The sequence below is a fragment of the Dermatophagoides pteronyssinus genome, unplaced genomic scaffold (assembly GCF_027571235.1).
Source record: "Dermatophagoides pteronyssinus isolate colony J.1.1.1.1 unplaced genomic scaffold, Derpt_VIB-CSIC_2022.12 sq0003, whole genome shotgun sequence".
Lineage (NCBI taxonomy): Eukaryota > Metazoa > Arthropoda > Arachnida > Sarcoptiformes > Pyroglyphidae > Dermatophagoides > Dermatophagoides pteronyssinus.
The window spans coordinates 3,755,370-3,777,660 of NW_027461527.1; the positions used below are offsets into that span (position 1 = coordinate 3,755,370).

The window sequence follows — 22,291 nt, forward strand, 5'->3', positions numbered from 1 at the left end:
CATCATCATTCAAGAAACATCCAAACTAAAAGAATGATATTTAATCAACGGGAATAAAACTCATTTCCATTCCCGGTTGGATTTATTCCATTCGAAACATCATCAAAAAACTGCAGAATCTTTCCAGAAGTTTTTTATTTCCAGAAGTTTTTTTTCAACGAAAAAACAAAGAAAATTTTTTTATTATCAAAGTTGTTAATGATGATGATGATAAATGTGTGATCAGTGTCTTCAGAAACTCCATAAACAACAACAAAAAAACGGAAGCAAAAAACCAAAAAATTTTACGATCTTTTGTCCTGTCATCGACCAATTGAATTTACAGAAAAGTTTCCCGAAAACCAAGAAAAACAATGACATTGACCATTCGCTAAAACACCGATGATAATAATGACGACGATAAAAATCCGATTTCAAAATTAATCGTTAATAATTCAATTTTTTTGTGTTTTTTCATTGTGATTACATCAATTTTTTTTCGGGAAATTTCTACAAAAATTCTTCAATTTTTTTTCCGGGAATAATTCTGGTAAGTGGAAAGCAAAAAAAAAAACTTTGATTATAATCATCATCATCATTATTTTATTTGGTTACATTACGCTTTTAATGATAATGATTTTCTTTTCCAATGGTAATTGAACAAAATTATAAGGGATGTCATTAGTTTTAATGAGAATCATTACAAATTATCACACACATTACCACTAATGTTGTTTGATGCACCAAAAGATTTTTCCCATCATTTATTTTCGAAATTTACCACGAAAATTATCATCATTATGATGATTTCAACGGGAGCAAAAACAAAACAAATTCCCGAAATTAAGGAAATCGAAAAAACTCATCGAACGAAAAATATATCGATTGTATCGATAGTGATTCGAACATCAATTTTTTGTTAACATTCGATTTTTTTTTACATATGACCAATCGTCAATTTCAATTGAATTCAATCCATTAATTGTTTTGCAAATGATAATCGATAAAAAAGTTGAATTGAATTGAATTTTTTCGATAAAAAAAAGAATCCCGGAATGATGAAAAATCATTTTTCGTTCGTTGTCCATTCAAAAAACATGTGAATTTTGTTTAAAATTTTCATTGTGTAACAACATTGTCTACCTGCCTCTTTTCTTTTCAATTGTCATGTTTTGTTGTTGTTGTCCTTTTGTCATGCTTTTCTACAAAACTTCTTCTGGGTGAATGTGTGATGATGATGGTAATAATCACACCATCACCGTGAACAACCAAAGAAAAAAAAAATTGATTGAATGAAACATCACAAAAGTTTACACTAATTATTTATTATATTCAACTAACGTCTATTAATGTTATTGAATCTTCGAACACACCAACTGTGTGTAATTCAAGAATTGAATTTCAAAAAAAAAAAATTTCATTCAAAGTTCAGGTGTCAATGTAATAAATGTAAATTCAAGTTCAAGGACGACGACGATGATGAAAGGATGGTCAATTTTAAAATTTTTCAAATTGAATTCAATTCAAGACACCCTTTTTTCTTGAATTCACCCGACAAAAAAAAAGACCGATGATAATTTTTTTCTTCAAATATAACGGGTTAGTAGTCATAGTAAAAAGATCTTAAATCAGTCACAAACAGCAGCAGCAAAAATTCAATCAATTTCTTTTGTTGTTGTTGTTGTTGCTTGACCACATAAATGACTGACTAATTAGATGGTTGTGATCTTTCTCTCTGTGTGTGTTTGTTTGACCAGAAAAATTGATTGGTGATTTTTTTCAAGGTCAATTCAAATGGACATCACCACCAATGATAATCAAATGATGATAACGAAAAATACAATTGAAACCATCGATACTCGATACACCAGCCAGCCAGCCATAACTATGATTTCCTCTCTCTCTGTCCATCTAGATAATTGATTGTTTTTCTTTTAATTTTTATCTTTTGGTTACCATCACCACCACCACCACTATCATCATTATGATTAAGTAGATCTAATTCTGTGTAATGAATGTTGTTGTTGTTGTTGGTCAGTCAGCTAAAGCAACTTCCTATCTTCTTTTTTTATTTGTTTAATTTCATTTCATTTCGTTTTTTTTACTCTATGATCAACAATATACTAGAAACAATTATAAAATTATATAATAATAACAATTAAAGAAGAAAAGAAAAGAAGAAAAAAATGTGTAACACGGAAGTGTATATAACCTCTTTGAATAATGAACCCTTTTTTTAAACTTTTTTTTCAGATTTTGTGGTTAATTAATTAAAATTTTACAGAAAATCAGAAAATTGTTTCTCATTACACCTGGTTGCAGTAGCAAACCGTGATTGGTTAACAGTTTTTTATTTTTTTTTGAAACAAAGAAAGATTTTCAGTTTAGAAATTCATTGATAATGATTATCTTGTTTCTTTTTCTATCTAAAATTTTAGATTCAATAGACGATATACCAACTAGAAAAAAATGGCATCTAAATATCAAATCAAATCAATCATATTGATTATTTTGTTTATCATCAATATTGTAAATGTAAGTTGATTGATTTGGTTCATTTTTTCCTCAAAATTTCCAAATAAATTAATTTTTTCCCTTGCATAGTTTATCCAAACAGATAATCAACAAAATAATGGTGGTGAATCATCGTATTATAAATCGGCAAGATTAACAAAAGAATTTTTACCTATTAATATTTCAATGGATACATCAAATTCAATGGATGATGATAATAATATTATTCCAAATATTACTGATTCAAATGGATCGATTATGATGATAACAACAACAACAAATCCAATTTTATCAACTGAATTGAATAATAATTTAAATACAGATACCGTTATTATGAATTCAAATGTTCAAAGTGATAATAATGTAACATCAAATCAAACATTCATTTTACCAATTGATTTATCCGCATCCGCATTAAATAATAATGAAAATCGTCTGCGATGGATAGATTCAGGACGTCATCAAGGTTTTCCACCATATATGCCACCAGTTGCCGGTATTCCAAGTGGATTTCGTAATCCATTAATAACATCATCAACAACAACAACAACTAAAACTATGGCACCAATATCATCATCATTCCCGGCAATGATAACAACAACTGAAGCTTCAATCGAACAACTGAATTATAATAATATTCCAAATCAGAATTTTCTTATGACATCATCCGATTCATCGTCATCATCATCGAATTCAATGACATTTGGTTCAATTGATGATGATTTTCCATACAGTACACCTATGACATCTGTAGGACGTTTAAATATAACACGTGTTGAACGTATGTTTTTTTTTGTTATTTTATTTTGAAAATATTCACTCAATTTATGTGTATTTAGATATTGTTGCTGAATGTTCAGATGAATATATGAAAGTTGTTGTTCGTTTTAATGGAACATTTACTGGTCTTATTTATAGTTCTGGTTATGTACATGATCCAAAATGTATTTACATTAATGGATCTGGTCGTAGTCATTATGAATTTTTTATTCGTTTAAATCAATGTGGTACATTAGGTCGACAAGAAATGTATCATCCATCAATGCCCGGTGAAGCACGTAGACGTGATCATCTAATGTGGAATACATTATCAATTCAATATAATTCATTGATTGAAGAAGAATTTGATGAACATTTTCGTTTAACTTGTGAATATGGTAGTGATTTTTGGAAAACAGTTTCGTTTCCATTTGTTAATGTTGAGTAAGCAATCAACACAATATATGTTGTTCGAATTGATATCATCAATCATTGTTATTTTTTTTTAATTTCAGAGTCAATACTGGTAGTCCGGTCGTGTTTACTATTAATCCACCACAATGTCAAATGGAAATTCGTCGTGGATTCGGTATTGCTGGAACACGTACTACAGGTCCGGTTACTGTTGGTGATCCATTAACATTGTTGATACATATGAAAAGTGAAAAAGTTGGTTTTGATATTTTGGTTAAAAATTGTATAGCACATAATGGTGCACAACAACGATTACAATTAATTGATTCGAATGGATGTGTTACGAATGAAAAACTTATCAGTCCATTTCGTGGTACATATAAAGCTGATAATGGACATCAGGTCAGTTTGTTTGCCTATCTAAAAGCATTCAGATTTACTGGATCATTAGCATTATATCTTGAATGTGATATTCATATGTGTCACAATCGTTGTCCGGTAAGTTTATTTGGAAATTTTTTTTATTTTTCATATTTTCATTCTATATTATTCATTTAGCCACAAAGATGTTATTGGCGAAACTTATCGAAACGATCGGCAAAACTTCAAAGTTTTGATTCGGTTCTGAATACAACCGCAACACCGATATTATCGGAAAGTATTTCGTTGGTACAAGCACTTGAAGTTCATCATGATCAAGATGATGAAACAATTTCTCAATCAAGTAAAGGTAAAATTTTTAATTTATCAATGAAAACTATTCAATACAATTGATTGTTTTTTCGTCTATCTCAGCTGAACTAGATAAACAAAATGAAGAATTGGTTTGTTTACGGCCTGTCGGTATTATTTTGATGATATTATTTCTAATGATATTATTAACAATATCATTGGGTACATCTATTCGTTATTGGATACGAATGAGAAAATTAAAATGTTTACAACATAGTTTACAACATAATGATTATCATAAATCAACATTATTGTCTACGCCAACATCATCATCATCGTTAGATTATCGTAATCATCATCATCATCATCAACAACATAATCAATCGGCAACAAATACACCACAAACCATACGTTCAATGAGTGATTTTTCCGATACTCCAAGTTCGGTATCCGTATTTCCGTATCGTGGCCGTTTTTGTAGATTTACTTAGGATAATGAAGATTTTTATTCAAATTTGATCAAAATTTCGAATTACAAATATTGTATACAAAAAAAATATTTATTGGAAAAACATATCGCGAACACATTACCAAACACATATATTTGATTTATGCATCTCTTTTTTATTAGCCGAATTATTCGAATAATCATCATCTTTATAGGATCTCGGGTTCAATTTCATATAGGATACATACATACATACACCATATAGACATAATTATATTTCGGGTTTTTTATCATTAACCTTGTGTACCATAGAAAATGCTATGCAGTGAAGATCACTTTTCATGGATGGGTCTCTTTTTTGGTCGAAATGGGCCATCACAATTTTTAAATTTTCTAATCAAAAAAATTTTATTAATATCCTATTATAATTTATTTATTTATTTTATCATATATCATATTATGTATTTGTGTGTATTTGAAAAAAATAAGAATTATTTCAACAACAAGTTTTTTTTTGGAAAGAAAAACGAGAAAAAAGAAAGAAAAACAAAAAACAAAAAAGAAAGAGTTTCGATCCGCTAAGATTAACCAATGATCGATCGATTGATTGATTTAAGTGTTGATTGTTATTATATTCATATTCTTTGTCAACTTTGATTCAATCTCAGTTTTCTTTCTCATTTCGAATAAATCAAATCAATCAATTGTTGCTGGACTGGTTAATCGAAAAGCGAAATCGGTTGTTGTTTTTTTTCATACAAATATCGACAGCTTAAAGTTGAGACACATAAGAAGAAAAAATAAGATAATCATCAATTGTTATATAGATAATATATGATATTTCATGCATTCAGTGTGCTTTGTAATTGGAGAGAACAAAAAAAATATTGCCCAATAATATAATCCAAAACTAGAATAAGTTTATTATTTCTCTGCTGTGAGATGATTTCAGACATATTAATCCCGATGAATTGAACAAATAAAAATAACGATCATTGAACCGCATTGATTGATTGATTGATTGCTAGGTTTTAATATTTTTCGAATACTTTGGATTGGAAGGCATCTGAACAAATGATCGTAGTTCATATGGTGCACCACCATTCATTGTAGCTACATCTAGATCATGTTTACGGAATACTAATATCCGTATATCCGTATGTAAACGTATACGACCAGATTTGGAACTTTGAAACCTTTTGAAAAGAGAAAAAAAAATAAACACAAACAATGGAGAGAAAATAAAGCAATTACCTGAGATGGATGAGGTAACGTAACCATTTACGACTATCTGGATGATGTTCATTGGCATCATTTGGCATAAATAATGTACGTTGTCGTAAAAATGTACGACAATTTGGTGGCATATCCGAAAGATCATAACGTACAACAAACATTTTTACCACAGTTCCATTTGGATTGAATAATGTCTAAAAAAGGGAAAAAATTTCCATTATATTTAAATATTATCATTATTCAAGCTTGAACAAACAAAAAAAAACTTACCACCTGTACAGTTCCTTGTCTAGGTACATGATATCCTTTTTCACCAAGATTGATATGGCCCTAATGTTGTTGTAAATGAAAATATAATGTTTATAATAGAATTACAATGGATGATGATGATGATCATCCTAACATACCAAATATGGTGAAGACATTTTTTCTCCTTTATCAGTATCTTGCAGTGTATAGAAAAATACAGTGACAGGAAATGTTTTATGTGATGGACAAAAACCACCGCTAGCACCGATTTCGGCTGAAAATCCATGTACAATACTAGCTGGATCAAGACGACCATTCAATACTGATTCCTAAATGATTTCCAAATCAAAATCAAAATCAAAAACAAATCATTAATCAATGAATCATAGAAATCCAAAAAATTAAAGAGTAACAAACCTCAAAATTTCCAAGTAAACCACTAGTAGTAGTTGTTGTAGGAGCTGAAAGACTTAGTTTAGATGAACGAAGATTTGGATGATGATAATCATCATCTTTTCCATCAGGATCTTTATGAAAAAGAGCTCTGTATTTGAACAAAAAAAAATCGATCAATCAATAAAATTAGTTTTTTTTCTGTTTGTTCATTTTCATTGAAAATTTTTTTTGCTTACTTTTTAATTGCATTCACAGATGTAAGAGAACTGTCAAAATCGAAACAAGTTCCAGATTTACGAATTGGTGCCTATATTTGAAATTTATCAAAAACAAAAACAAAAACAAATAAAATTAATCGATTATCGAATGGGCGCGCGCAGCATTGTTTATTATGCACATTATCAATCAACACACAATTAGTCAGGGTTTTTCTCCAACAACAACAACAACAAAAATTCAGCCAAAAAAAATCAATGAATTATGATTATAACATTATGATTTTCATAAATTGATAATTTTCAATGGGAAAAAGAAATGATAGTAATCATAATAATCGCCTACACTTAATTACTTTTTTTTACACACACACACAAATTACCTTGTAACTTTGGAACAATTTCAAGTTAGTTATACTTAGCAATCATCACCTTTGTCGTAAATCTTTTTTTTTGTTTATAAATGTTATCCACTATTTTAAAGCCATTAAGAAAATTATTCAAAATCATCATTATAATGGAAAAATTATAAATCCTGTCAATGAAACATACACACACACACATATGGCTTTCCCTGAGTATTATCTTTTCTAGTTTCAATATCCTTACCTTAACAACAACAACAATTTAAACATTCATTTTCTACCTTTTTTAAATAATGATATTCTATTCGTGGCCAAGGTGTTCATCATTGGATTGTTTGATCATCATCATCATCAAAAAATGAAATATTGTATTTTTTATTATTGTATACATTTTCCCTTCAACATTGACATTTCTATATAAACAAAAATTACTATGCGCAATGATAATGATGATCGGATGAAACTTAAGAGTTAGGAAAACAAAACAAAACAAAAATCCAAGGATACAACATTGTAGTTGTAATGAAAACAAAAAACAAGCTAAAATGGATAAAATAATCAAAATAAGGATTTAAACAAAATACAATAAGAGAGAAACAATTGAATCTTTTTTTTTGCTACTGCAATCTGATATGGTCTGAATACAAAACTGTTCATTTCTCAAAAGCCATTTCGAATAAGATGTTCCAGAAAGATGTATGGTTGAGAAATAGAAAATCAATTTTTTTTGTGGTCATTTTCTAGCAATATTGAAATACTGATTATGCGCAACCAGAATCTTTAAAATTGAAATTTTTTTCCTTACAAACTTGAAAAAAATTGGTTTTTTTCAATCAAATATAAATAAATAAGGCTTGTTCACTTAGCTTCTTTTATATGTTTATGTTTCACCTTGAACACATAAAAAATTTCAAGTTCTCTTGCAAATTGGATTCGAATCATATCGAATAAAGTAGATAGTCAACCATCATTCTCAAAATTATAAAAAGATGACAGAGTCAATGTGAGAGTGAGAGAAACATTGTGAAAAAAAGAGAGAAATATAGTTCAATGTAATTAGGTCAAACCTTTGCTATATATTTATTCAGTGTGTGTGTGTGCGTAAGTGTTAACACATTGAAATCATTCATTCTACCATCATTATCATCATCAAATAAAATCATTAATAAAATCATTTTTGAATTGGAAAATCATTCCTGGAAGAAGAAGAAGAAGAAGAAAAATCCTAATGACATATTGTATTTTTTTATGACAATTTCATTTCATTTTTTATTCCTTGACCTATACGCTGTAGACAAACACACAAAAATGCCAACATCATTTCCCAATATTTTTTGACAATCGTTATTTGCTGTCATTTATCACATATAGATCACACACACACATATGTTTTTTATCCAATTTCTATTACAATTGTTATTTTGCACCAGCAAAATAACAAAAAGAGAGAAAAATAAATAAGCCATTTTCAATGATGATAAAAATATTGGATATGAAAAACAAACTGTCAATAACAACAGCATGAAATAACATGAAATGGTCTCTTTTTTCTTAAAAATAAAATTACCCCAAATCAACAACAACAACAACAACAACTTTCCAATTCCTTCTTATTATGTAACCCAGAAAACAGTAAATAATGCCTCACACTCAAAACAGAAAAAAAATTGTTTATGAAACTTGAAACAAGAAGAAAATAAAAAAAAACCTTGATAATGATGATGATGATGAAATTGGTCAGTGATTAACATAAATAATCAATTGAAATGGAAAATATTTTCAAAAATGTAATTTCTTAATCAATTTTCTTTCTGTTTCGTTTTATAATCATGATTTAGTAGTAGTAGTGTTTCTCTATCGATAGTTCTCGATACCGGAACAAAGTTTTATGTTTTTTTTACTTCTCAAATAAAATGAATCATGCCAAAAGCTAATTTAAAACCATCTTCAACATAACCGAACCCATCATCATCATCATTATAGTCGTTGAATGAATAAAAAAAAACAAAATTTTCATTCAAATTAATGATCCTAATTTGATAATTCAACTTTTTTTCTCTCCACAGTTTATTATCAAAAGATTTTTGTTTTTCGGTGACCAATGGTCAATAATAATTAGGGATAATAAAATTATAGATAAAAACAACCAAAAATCTATTCAATGGCAATTAAGCTGATTATTTTATCATCATGTATTTTTACATATAAATTTTTCTTCTTATTCAAAAAAACAAAAAACAAAAAAATCCCTATAGGGCACCATCGAAATGATTTTAATTATAATGATGATGATGATGATCATCATCATCATCATTTCAATCTTTACGTCAACATTATAACTCTTCCTATTTTCCGTATCATCATCAAAAACAAAACGAAAAAGCATAAATTTAGGTCAACTTATTTCAACTATGAAAGTGAATTTTTTCTTTCTTTTTTCAAACAAATATCATCCTAAAATCTTTAAACAAAATAAAAAAATATACTTACAGGACTAGAATTAAGAGGAAGACCGCTTCGACGATGAAAGACTAATGTAGTTGCGCTATCCAGAGATCTTTGAAATTGTTCTTTTTCAGCTACCGTTGGTATTGTATATGTGATTGGTGTTGTCGATGATGATGATGATGATGGACCAGCAACAGCAGCAGCAGCAGCTATATCATTTGATTTTTTAATTATATCATCAGTATTTTTTATCAAATTATCATTTGAATTTGAATTTGAATGATTTTCCAATGATTCACAATTGCCATTTGTTTTGAAAGAATTTTCATTTGTTGACGTTAATGTTGTCGACGTTGTTGACGTCAGCATCGATGATGATGACGAAAATACTGGTTCATTATTCGTTTTTGATGACGTTGTTGTTGATGCTGTTGTTGTTGACCATTTTTTCATCGAATAATCTGTATTACCACCATTACCAGCACGTTTTGGCCAATAACGATAATCATCATATGGATAGCGATTATGATGATTATGATGGTGATGATGATTATGATATAAAATTCGTTTATACAACGATGTTGATGATGACGATGTTGTTGTTGTTGTTGGATCCGGTAATATACCATCCAATGGTTTTATTGTTGATGATGATAATAATGAATCATCAACATCATCATCATCATCATTGTTATTATTCGGATCTCTATCAATATTTGTTTCATCATCATCATCAAGCATTGTAACATTTCCATCATTATCATTCTTGCCATTATTATTATTATCATGTTGTTGTTCAATAATTGTTTCCATTTCTTCATCATCTTCGAAAATTTTTTGTGTTGAAATCGATGTTGTTGATGGTAATGATGATACGGTTATATTTTTTACTTCCTTATGTAAATTACAATTACTACTATTACGACTATTACTATCATCATCATCATCCATTATATTAGTAGAACCATTATCATTATGAATCGATGATGTCATCGATGTTGTTGATGATGAAGATGAAGAAGAAGATGATGATAATGGATCAACTTTACGTGTTTTTGTACGATATTCGACAATTAGATTACGCATTGTTCCACGTTGCTGTTGTTGTTGATTGAAACCATCATTATCACCCACACAACCTTTATTGATTTGTGAATGATGATGATTGTGATATAAATCCTGACATCTTAACTGATGATTTTGATTTTGATGTTGATAATGAATATTATTATAAGGATTATTATGATGATGATGATGTTGATATTGATTCTGATAAGTTGAATAATAAGAATTATATGAATGTATTGTTTTTGAACGTGAACGATGACCACCACCATTATTACCACCACCACCACCACCACTTTGATTACAATTACAACGATATTTATCAAATGTTCGATGATAAAATTGTTGTTGTTGTTGTTGTAATTGATTATTATTATTATTATTATGATAATGATGATGATGACATGAATGATGATTTGTTGTTGTTATATCCTGTGTTAAACTTAATGGTCTTTTAATCGATGATCTTGATAATAATGGAAATGTATTTGAATTATAATAACGATTATCATTATTGCTATTAATTATTGTTCCTGTTTCAGTTGTTGTTGTTGTTGCAGTTGTTGTTGTTGTTATTGCTTGATTACCAATCATCATCATCATCATTGATGATTTTGATTCTTCATCAATAATATCATTGATTGATGTTGAAATTGCTGATGCTATTGTTGATGATGATGATGATGATGATAAATGAGATATTTCATTTATCGTTGTTGTTGTTGTTGTTGGTGATGATGATGATGAAACACCACCAATATTTAGACCAGTCAAATTTTTTGCTGTTGTTGTTGTTGTTGCTGCTGCAACATCTTTTCCATGTTGATGCATCTTGATTTATTGTTGGTTGTTTGATCTAATTCTTGATCAATTATCACTCTATTTTTTTTTGTTGTTGTTGAAAATATTGCATTAAATGTATGTGTGCTTAATATGTGCGCGTTGTGTTTGGATATTTATATTTCAGTCAGTCATAATAGTCGAATCACAACTAAAAAAAGAAGAGAAGAGTGAGAGAGAAAAACAAAGAAATTTTCTTCATTGGTTCCAGGATTTTACCAAACATGAATCATCATCATTAACCAAATATATACAAAAAACATTCTCTTCTTATCATTTCAAACCAAAACACTATACGCACACATAATTTTTGGACTAATAACTATAAGGAAACAAAGATAACAAACACACACCATCATAATCAATTGAACATTATTGAAACAAGCAAGCAAGTCATCATCATCATCAAATTATCATTATTATCATTATAATCAATGTGGTGGTCCATAAATGAAAAAAAAGTTTGCTGATGATGAACCCAAATCCAAAATTTAAAAGAAAAATCAAAGTTCAAAATTCAATTTCTTTTACACACACACACACTTTTTGTCAACAAACACACATATAACATGATGGTGTAACTTCATGCTTGCTATTATTTCTTGATGATTAAATCTTCATTTTGGATGACCATGATGATTGAATATATAGAATATGGAATGACCAAATTGATTGATCATCATGGTCATCTTGTTGTTATTGCTGTTGTTTTCGTTGTTGTTGATCAAATATATTGATCAACCACAAATATTCAATAGCTATGATGATTATTATTATCATTAACGTAATATCATTTTGTTTTTGTTGTGGTTTTGTTTGTTGATAATCATCCAAATCATCAAACAGACGACAAAATAATTGTCGATATTGATTATTATGATGATAAGAATTTTCTTGTTGTTTCTTGATTTTGTTACCAATAACAACAACAGGAAAATTATCAGTTATTATATTTCTAGTTCTATCCGTTGTTGTTGATGTTCGTGTTGATATGATATTATTATCATCATCTGATAATTTGATCGCTGTTAAATTTTCGTTGTTATCGTTGTTTTTCAATTCCGGTTGTTTTCGTCGTTGCTGTAATTGATTATTGTTAAATTCGCCAGTATTTTTGTAGGTTATATGATTATAATGACTGTTATTTTGTTGATCAAAAAGATTATTTATTTCCATAAAAATATTTAGCATATTTTTTTTGCTGTTTCACACTGTGTTGATCAGATTCGTAATGATTATCAGATCTATAACCAAAAAGGTGGAGAAAAAATGTAACAGAAGAATGTTGATAAGGCAAACATTAACAAAACAAAAAAAAAATTCATACAAAAACAAACTTACTTTTTGTTGATTTTTTGGGTTGTGATGGATTTAGGTTGGATCACACACACTAAACATACACACAGAAGAAAAAAGCAATTCAGTGAAGATAAATATTTTCGATTTGATGATGATGATGATGATAATCAGTTAATTCGATGTTGATTCAATGATGGCCAAAAAAAATGTGTTGTGCAAGACAAAATTAAAAAAAAAAACAGCAACGACGACAAAGTTTTTCGAAAACAAGATTTTCGTTCGTTCTCTTTTCGTTTCACAAAACAAAATCGTTTCCTTCTATCTTTTCAAACGAAAAAGTTTCTCTTTATTTTTCACCTGCAACAAATACACAACATACATTGACGAGTTTTGAGTTTTGCAACAAAAAAACTGATTTAGGATGATTGAAAACAAAAATGAGAGAAACACAAAGAGAGTGAGGAAAAAAAATTGTTTGATAATGTTTTTTTGCTGTTCCAGAAAACAATATTCAATTTCTACATCTACTTTTCTTGATTGATTGATCGATGATTGAGAAAAAGGCCAGAAAAGATTCTTTGAATTTTGATTTTGATTTGAAACAAAATTCTTGATGAAATCGATGATGATGATGATGATTTTGGTTTCAATTTGAAATATTTTCTTCTTTCTCTCTCTCTGTTGTTACATCAACCAACCAAACCAAACAAAACAAACTACAATCTCTCATATGATGATTTTCCAGGACCTTTTCTATTTTCTATTTCTCTCGTTGCAGTATTATATATGGTAAATTTACTTTTTCTTTCTCACTTTTTTTTCAATGAACAATATTTATATTTTTGCTGACGATATTTTTTTTCATCACACAACCACCAACAATATATATTTGATGTATACACATGCAGAGAGTACTCTATATTTTATATATTTGCCAAAATGAAATACTGATTTCCTTCTTCTATCATCATCATCATCATCATGTACATCAAATGCATCAAAACAGACTACCACCACTATTTTTTTCAAATCAACAACAAACAACAATCCAAAAAAGAAAGAAAAATCCCAAATAAAAAACTTTCACACACAGAAAGACTGTATTATCCATTGAATTCATTCATATACGAAAAACATTAAAATACGCATGTCAAATATATGTTTAAATATCCACCACTACCTATTATCATCATAATAATGATGATGATGAATCCATTTAAATTCCACATAAAATAGTTAAAGATTCGTTTGGGTGTGTGTTGTAGTAGCAATTGATTCAGAAAAAAAAGATGATAATGCTGGTGGTAAAACCAGATGAAAAACCAAAAACAAACCAGCTGCATTCATTGTATAGCAAATCAAAAGGAAAAAAAAACGGAATGAAATAGGATTCTCAGATCTATCATTATCTTCTGTGTGTGTGTGTGAATCAAAAGCAACAAAAAAAACAGACGATATTTCTTTTCAATTTCTGTCATTCATTCATTACACACATTTTTGTTTAAATTGAATAGAATGTGTGCAGAAGAAAAATAATTGTCAGCTGTTTTTTCTCTCATTGAAACAGAACACATTTATCTGCTGCTGCTGCTGCTGTAAACCAGAAAAAAAATATCAAGAATCAATTGAGAAAAACAAAAACTGGTGGTATACTTTCACACATAGAATACGAGGTCTTCCCCATATATGCTTAAGCTATGTGAAATACATGAATGACCTATCGGTAAAAGGTCAATAAATAAGGATATAGCTATTTCCTTCTTTTTATTTCACAAAAAAGGCCCTTAGCAACAACAAAAAACGACAATGAACAGACGACGAGAATGCAAGAAATAATAATAATGTGCATGCATGTTTTTTTTTCTCTGTTTTCGTGATTCACAATTCGATCAACATCATCATCATCATCATTACAATTTTTGAATAGAAATTCGACATTGTTCGGTGGTTGTTGTTGTTGGTCGTCATTATCGTTTGTTTGTCATTGTCGTATAGAGAAGAAGAAAAATATTTTAAAAAAAGAAAAGAAAATGAATTAAAAGCTAGAAAAAAACTGGATTTTACCTTCCAACTCCTGTTTAAATATTAGTTTTCTCCTTTTTTTTAAAAAAAAATAATCAAATTGTCGCTAGGCATTCAGGTAGAAACAAACAAGAAAGAAAAAGGAAAAAATTCCTATTTTCAATGGAAGAAGGATAAATGGAAAAAAAAGAATGAAAAAAATTTCAAGTTTAAACTTACCAATCAATCAAATGATGATGATATTTTACCAGCAGAATTTCATTCAACAAGATCGATTAGAGTTCAATCGATTTTTTTTTGTGATGATCCATAATCTTATAACATTCATGTGATCAATGCAAAAGAAAAAAAAAGTATTCACCAAACAAACAAACAAACAAAATACCCTCATTTTTTTGCACTACATATACCCGAAGCATGATTCAATCAACCAAACAACAAACACAAAAATTCTACGCACAAAAAATATTTAGCACTGATGATGATGATGATGATTACACACGAACCGAGGACAACGAACCTGGAACATATATAAAAACAACAACAACAAAACAAAAAACATACGCAACAAACAAACAATGGTAATTCGAAATGGAAAATGTAATAAACATTAAAACATTATGGATAATGATGATGATTAGTATCACTATAATTAAATAAAATTTAATGAAATCGAATTGAAAAAGTTTGATTTGATTTTGGTTTTCCCTTCTCTCGATTAATCTGGTTTCAATTTCATTCGATTGTCGTCCGAAAACTATAGCTATATATAAAATATGTCCTTACCTTTATTTAATGATCAAGTCCATCATGAAAATTTAATGAAAAATGGGGATTTTGTTGGCTTCGAATCAATGATTCATGATGAGGATGATGATGATGCAATGCGATTTAATCTATGATGTCAATATATATTCAAATACAGAAGAAATTTGTAATGATGAAATGAAATGAAAAAAAAGTGAACGTCAAAATGTCATTATTGATGAAATGATTTTTGTTTTTTGAATTTTTTTTTGTTCGTTTTTACTGAGAAAAAAACGAAACAAACAGAAAGCGAACAAAAAATCGAATCAAAAATAGGAAGAGAGCAAAAAAAAATCGAACAAAAGTAAAGTGAAGGACAACATTGAAAATTATTATTATTTTTTTTTCGATATCGCGATATAATCGATGTTTATCATCATCATTGTTATTATTGTGAACAACATTTTTTCTATTCGTCGATTGATTGATTGATTAATCGATTATGGATGCAAAACAAAAATAGGCGAAAAAAATCAGTTCGATGAATTTTTCTAATAAAAACAATATGCAATTGATAACACTTTTGTCGAGAGAAAAAAAAGAGAAAAATAACGATAATAACAAAATTCAATTTTGATACACACAATCACACATAAACAATGAATATAAATTTTGTTTGTTTGTTTCATTCATTCATTCATTTGTAAACGACAAAATAATGAGAAATAATAATTGATAATCATAATTAGCCGATGTAATTAACATTATTCAAACAAAAAACAATAAACAAAACAAAACAAAACAAAAAAAAGGATCAAAACACATAAATTGACTTTCGATACACAAAATCGAATCAAATTAACCTGTTTTTTTTTATCGTTATCATTGTTATTGTCGTTCCATATTTCTCAATCTCACCATCGTTTTGTTAACCTCGAAAACCTCGAGAGAAAAAAGAAAATTTTCGAATTATCATCATCATTCGATGATTCGATTTGCGCAATCGTTCAGGAAGCAGAACAGAAAAAAAAATTCGAAAATCGACTTTTACGCCATCTGATGTTTGTATTTAAAACTTTTATTTTATTTTCATTTTTGAAAAAATTATAAGCAACATTTTCAAACAATAATTGAAAAAAAATTCTTATTAAAAAAAAATCATCATTATTATTAAATAGCACCTGCCATCTGTGCCGATAATGATGGATTATTAACTTTTTCACCTAATGATTGTAGAATTTCTTCCCGATAATCATCAAAATCACCATCAATTTCAGCAATGGAATTATTTTCAATAACCCATAATTGACAATCAGTTTCACGAATCAAACGTTCATCATGCGTAACAACGATGACACCACCTTCAAATTCATTAATAGCTTTAGCTAATGCATCGATTGATTCTAAATCAAGATTATTTGTAGGTTCATCCAATATCAATATATGTGGTCCACGTAATGCCATTTCAGCTAATGCAACACGTGATTTTTGTCCACCACTTAACTGTCCATTTGGTATTGTATGTGCATGTGATATTAAACCAAATGAACCAAGTTGTTTACGTGCATCTTGATATGTTAGATTAAATACACGCATCAGATATTCGGTTGGTGTTTCCGAGCTTGGTAAATGTTCACCTGAATGTTGATCAAATTTTGCAATACGTGCACGATGATTTTTTCTTAATTCACCCGATATTGGTTCAATTTCAGCTGAAAGTAATTTTAAAAATGTTGATTTACCAACACCATTTGGACCAACAATAGCAATACGTGATGACATATCGATACCAAAATTTAAATTTTTAAATATTAATTTACTCGGTTCATAACCAAAATCAACATCATGTAGGCCAAGAATTGGTGGACTTAATGGTGGTGGATTAACAAATGTAAATCGTACTTGATAATCTTTTTGTCGTTTAAGCAAATTACTTTTAGCTTGATGATCACCAGTTTTTCTTGCTTGATGTTCTTTTATCTGTTTTTCTGCTTGTTTACTTGATTTTCCTGATTGTTTCAGCTGTTTCAATTGTCGTTCTTGTTTATCTAATTCTTTATTAAATTCACGTTTTTTTTGTTCATACATTTTTTTAAATTGTGTATAATTTCCACGATAATAGAATAATTTTTGCCGATCTAAATGTATAATATCTGTACAAACATTATCTAAAAATGATTGATCATGTGATACGATTATTAATGTTTTTTTCCATTCTTGTAGATAATTATCTAGCCAAATAACGGCATTTAAATCAAGATGATTTGTTGGTTCATCCAACAACAGTACGGATGGTTCCATAAATAATGCGCGTGCTAATGATACACGCATACGCCAACCACCACTGAAATTTTTTGTTGGTCTATCTTGCATTTCGGCCGTAACAAAACCTAAACCGGCTAAAATACGACGTGCACGTGATTCAGCACTATCAGCACCGATTGCTTGTAATTCATCATAAATCTGTGTTATACGTTCGGAATTTTTTAGACTATCCACTTTTGAAAGTTGATCTAATTCTTCCATTAATGCATCACGTTTTTTATCACTTTTTAAAACAACCTGTACGGCAGGCGTTTCATCAGCCATAACTTCTTGTTCACAAAGTAAAATATCCAATTCATTGGGTAAACGTAATGCACGTTTATCAGCAATATGACGTAATAATGTTGTTTTACCGTGACCATTTGGTCCAACCAAACCATAACGACGACCTAATGTTATTGATAATGATGCATTCACCAATAATTCTTTACCAGCAGCACTCATTGAAAATTCTTCCACTTTTAATGCATTATCAACTAATGTTGCACCAGATGTTGAAATAGTAAAATTTTTATCCAATGTTAAACATTCTTCTAATTGTTGTTGTTCTTCTGCTTCACGTGCTTTTTGTAATTTTAATTTTCGTTTTTCTTTATGTGTTAATTTTGTCATTTTATTCGTTACATCATCCATTGATTTATCAACATTTTCTTGTTGTTCTTCACCATCATCATCAATATCAATATCATCTTCATTATCGTCGATGACGACTGGTTTTGGTGGTTCTTTGGTCACCTGAGATTTTGAATCACCTTTTTAATTCAGAAAAATAAGACTTTTAAAAACAATCAATTCAAAATGAGCGAAAAAAAACTCACCTTTATTATCTTTTTTATTCTTATTTTTCTTTTGTTGACCAGTTTTCTTTCCAATTTCATCATCATCATTGGCTAAATCTTCAGCCGTTATAATTGATGGTACTTCATCATCATCATCGTTTAAAAAATCAAATCGATTACTTTTCTTCTTTTTGGGCATTGTTGTTTTGTTTTTTCGATTGTAATATCAATTTACTGAATTTATTAACTAAACTTTTTTCAAATAAAACAAAAAAATCAAATTAAAAGCCGGTTATAAAAATGGAACACAAAATATTTTGATATTGCGTGGCACACATGTAATTCAAAGTGATGGACGACTTAATCGACTATCGCGATTATATCAAACTTTAACTCACCACTCACATGATACATCAAAAACATTCTTTTTTTCCAAAGGAAATTTTTTTTTGAAATTTTTTATTTATTAAAACAGATAAGATTATCAACAACAATTTATTATTAGTTTTCTTTTTTTTTGGTTAATCAAATATGAATTATTATTTAGAAAAAAAATTGAGATTACCAGGAATAATATTTTTGGATAATATTAAAAGAAAAACATGATAACGAATAATACAAATTATAATTGTTTGGTTTTGTTTCAATAATTATTTGTTTTGTTTTGTTTGTTTGTTTATAAGATCACACATATTGAGAAAAATAGCTGATTGTTTTTTTTTCGTATTTTTTTTTATAAATTTTTTTAGTAAGAAATTGATTTTGGTCATCATCATCATCATTTTCTTTGGCTGCTTCAAATTTCATTATAATCATCATTATCGTCGTCTGTTTGAATTTTTTAATCTTCATTAGTTTTAACACCATTATGCTTTGATTGATGTGGACGTTTTACACGTGAATAAGGACCAATATTTGGATCCATAATATAACGATAAATAACATTAATCCATGAATTATGTGAATGTAATGAATCATAATATTCTGGTGCAATTTTTCTTACTTGTGGTAATAATGTACCGGGTATTGATGGAAAATCATGATGTTCAACATGATAACCAACATTAAATGTAATCCAATTTAATGGTCCATAATATGAACAAGTTTCTGGTATGAGCATTAAACCATTATGAGCATAAACACCATTTATAAAATCACATTTTGATAAATCATTATCATCGATAGTATTAATTTCATCAATATTTTTCAATTGTTTAAGTTGTTTAGCTTTTTCAATCAGATCTTTTTTGTTCGAATCAAACATAATATAATGTTCGGAAATAAAATGACCAGCAACTGGATGTAAACCCATCGCTATTAATGATGAACCAATCATATAGAAAACCATACGTATACCAAGTGTTTGAGCAATAAAAATATCGAATGATAATTGTATGATTAGATTTAAAAATTCATAAACACTTGGTGGTTTTGGATAAACAAACAATGGTCGTAAACCATAGAATAATGGTTGTAATAAAACCCATATAAATTTCCTAACAGTTGTTGTAAAAATTTTTGCTTCAAAACGTGATGGAATGTCCGTATCGATAATATCATCACCTTGATAACGATGATGTGCCAGATGATATTTTTTAAATGTAACACTCATTGGAAAACCTATCGGTAGATTAGCAAATATACCAAACAATTTATTATATAATGGTCGATTTGTACCAAAAGCTTGATTATGTGATATTTCATGTATGGCCAATGTTAATGTATGATTTAAAACACCGGTAAAACAATATGCCATTAAAAATAATAACCATAATGAATTAAAATGACTTAAAATATATAATGTAGTAATCTGTATGAAAACAATACCGATAACAATCCATTTAAATTTTTGATCAATAGTCATTAATTTTTTTATTTGTGGATATTTTTTCAATATTAATTTTCTTCTTGTTGCATGTGGTTCATCTATATATACATACATAATTGATTCATGTTTGAACAAATAACGATCAATCATTATTTTCGATGAAAGAAAACAAACAAATTAATAACCAAATCAAATTCATAATCAATATAACTTACCTGTATATGACCATTCATAATCACAACGTGATACTTGACTGCCCATTTTTGTTCAGAATTTTTAAACTTTTTTGAGAAAAAAAGTTGTATTTGAAGTTGAATTTGTTCGTTCGTTCGTTTTTTGGGTTTAAAATATTGAATTGAATAAAAAAATATCGAATGTTTTTCTTGTAACAAAAACAAAATTTTTTAAGGAAATTTAATAAAGAAAAAAAATGTGAAATTTGAGAAAACAACTAAATCAATAACAACAACAATGATAAAAGGGAGAAATATAAACACACACACACCGAACAAACACAAACGACACGCACATCAAACAAACGAAAAGAAAAGAAAAGAAAAAAAAGAAAAATGGCCGGCTTTCAGCGCAAAATCTTTAAAATGAACAAAAATTCTTGCGAATCAAACAGAAAAATTCTTCAAATAAAAAGTGACACGATATATATTCACACTAAAATACACCCAGAATGGTTCCAGAAAATGATTGTGATTGTTGTCGTATTATCAAATCAAACACACACATATACCATAAATAGGAAATCTCTCTTACGTAATAATTATGATTATTATTATTTCACTAAACAAATATCACAATTTAACAAATAAAAAAAAATATGGATTAAACAAAACAAAACGTTCTATGACGACAAACAAACATTAATATGGTAGGATTAACAACCATAAAAACTTTATTCTCAATATCAATTCCGATAATGATGATGATGGTTGATGGCTGATGTTGATGCCAACTAACATTCGAAAATTCCTATGTAAATAACGTATGAGGAGATGGTGGCTGGTTTAATAAACATCACATCAAATACAACTCTCTCATTACCAAACAGACTGTATATGAATAAATGGATATTTCGATGATTGAAATCTTGTTCTTTTCAAGTTGTTTCCCTCTTTATTTTCTTTATATAATGCTGATGCTTGCTTGGTGGTATCCACACTTGGCTGGCTGGTGTAAATTCTCTTTCTCCTTCAATTTGCTCTTTTTTTTCACTTGTTTTTTTTAAAAAAAGTTGTCACACACATACACGAAATGACACAAGTTTTTGTTTTTGATGATGATGATGATGATGATTATGCACATAGCACATTTTTGTTTTCAAACTAATTTGACATTTATTATCAAATTATCATATCATAATCATTCGATAATGATATGATGATGTTATTCGAGAAATATCATTATGAAATCATTATCATTTTTTTGTTCAAATTTCCAATCATTTATTCATCATTATCATCATCATCAATATGGAAAATAATTTGTATCGAGAGAGAGAGAGAAACAGAGAAAAATCTGAATTTTAGAAAAAAAAGAAAGGCGTACATCAATTTCTGATTTTTTAAAAATTTTTTTTCAAAAACAAAAATCGAATGATGCACGTATAACAAACAAAAAAATTTTGGAATCAAAAAAAATTGTAAAATGAGAATCAAAAAAAAAATCGAACAAATTAT

General features: G+C 28.4%; 4 protein-coding genes across 11 annotated transcripts; 1 reads left to right on the forward strand and 3 right to left on the reverse strand.

Moving 5' to 3' along the window:
* Positions 1-133: 133 nt before the first annotated feature.
* LOC113789966 (uncharacterized) lies at positions 134-5,236 on the forward strand. 3 transcript variants are annotated; one of them, XM_075825108.1, is made up of 7 exons: positions 134-529; positions 2,418-2,514; positions 2,584-3,274; positions 3,333-3,696; positions 3,768-4,164; positions 4,225-4,396; positions 4,462-5,236. In XM_075825108.1, exons 2-7 carry the CDS (start codon positions 2,449-2,451, stop codon positions 4,827-4,829), a joined length of 2,058 nt encoding a protein of 685 aa, XP_075681223.1. In that variant the 5' UTR covers positions 134-529; positions 2,418-2,448; the 3' UTR covers positions 4,830-5,236. The 3 variants fall into 3 exon arrangements, with proteins under 3 accessions (XP_075681223.1, XP_075681221.1, XP_075681222.1); XM_075825106.1 differs by lacking the exon at positions 134-529 and adding an exon at positions 943-1,578; XM_075825107.1 differs by lacking the exon at positions 134-529 and adding an exon at positions 1,635-1,971.
* Positions 5,204-15,858, reverse strand: atos (atos homolog atossa). 2 transcript variants are annotated; one of them, XM_075825105.1, is made up of 8 exons: positions 15,708-15,858; positions 9,738-11,751; positions 6,904-6,974; positions 6,689-6,815; positions 6,430-6,600; positions 6,293-6,352; positions 6,041-6,216; positions 5,204-5,982 (listed from the first exon to the last, which is right to left on the reverse strand). In XM_075825105.1, exons 2-8 carry the CDS (start codon positions 11,589-11,591, stop codon positions 5,811-5,813), a joined length of 2,631 nt encoding a protein of 876 aa, XP_075681220.1. In that variant the 5' UTR covers positions 11,592-11,751; positions 15,708-15,858; the 3' UTR covers positions 5,204-5,810. The 2 variants fall into 2 exon arrangements, with proteins under 2 accessions (XP_075681220.1, XP_075681219.1); XM_075825104.1 differs by lacking the exon at positions 15,708-15,858 and adding an exon at positions 12,942-13,794 and having other exon boundaries at positions 9,738-12,844.
* An 872-nt stretch (positions 15,859-16,730) lies between these two features.
* LOC113789968 (ATP-binding cassette sub-family F member 1) lies at positions 16,731-19,128 on the reverse strand. The gene is made up of 2 exons (XM_027339572.2): positions 18,812-19,128; positions 16,731-18,745 (listed from the first exon to the last, which is right to left on the reverse strand). The coding sequence occupies exons 1-2, from the start codon at positions 18,969-18,971 to the stop codon at positions 16,839-16,841; spliced, it is 2,067 nt and encodes a 688-aa protein (XP_027195373.2). The 5' UTR covers positions 18,972-19,128; the 3' UTR covers positions 16,731-16,838.
* Positions 19,129-19,253: 125 nt separating this feature from the next.
* ifc (delta4-sphingolipid-FADS-like protein ifc) lies at positions 19,254-22,160 on the reverse strand. 5 transcript variants are annotated; one of them, XM_075825110.1, is made up of 3 exons: positions 21,498-22,160; positions 20,816-20,881; positions 19,254-20,698 (listed from the first exon to the last, which is right to left on the reverse strand). In XM_075825110.1, the coding sequence occupies exons 2-3, from the start codon at positions 20,859-20,861 to the stop codon at positions 19,614-19,616; spliced, it is 1,131 nt and encodes a 376-aa protein (XP_075681225.1). In that variant the 5' UTR covers positions 20,862-20,881; positions 21,498-22,160; the 3' UTR covers positions 19,254-19,613. The 5 variants fall into 5 exon arrangements, with proteins under 5 accessions (XP_075681225.1, XP_075681227.1, XP_075681228.1 ...); XM_075825112.1 differs by having other exon boundaries at positions 21,475-22,160; XM_075825113.1 differs by lacking the exon at positions 21,498-22,160 and adding an exon at positions 21,369-21,387.
* Between the last annotated feature and the right edge of the window lie 131 nt (positions 22,161-22,291).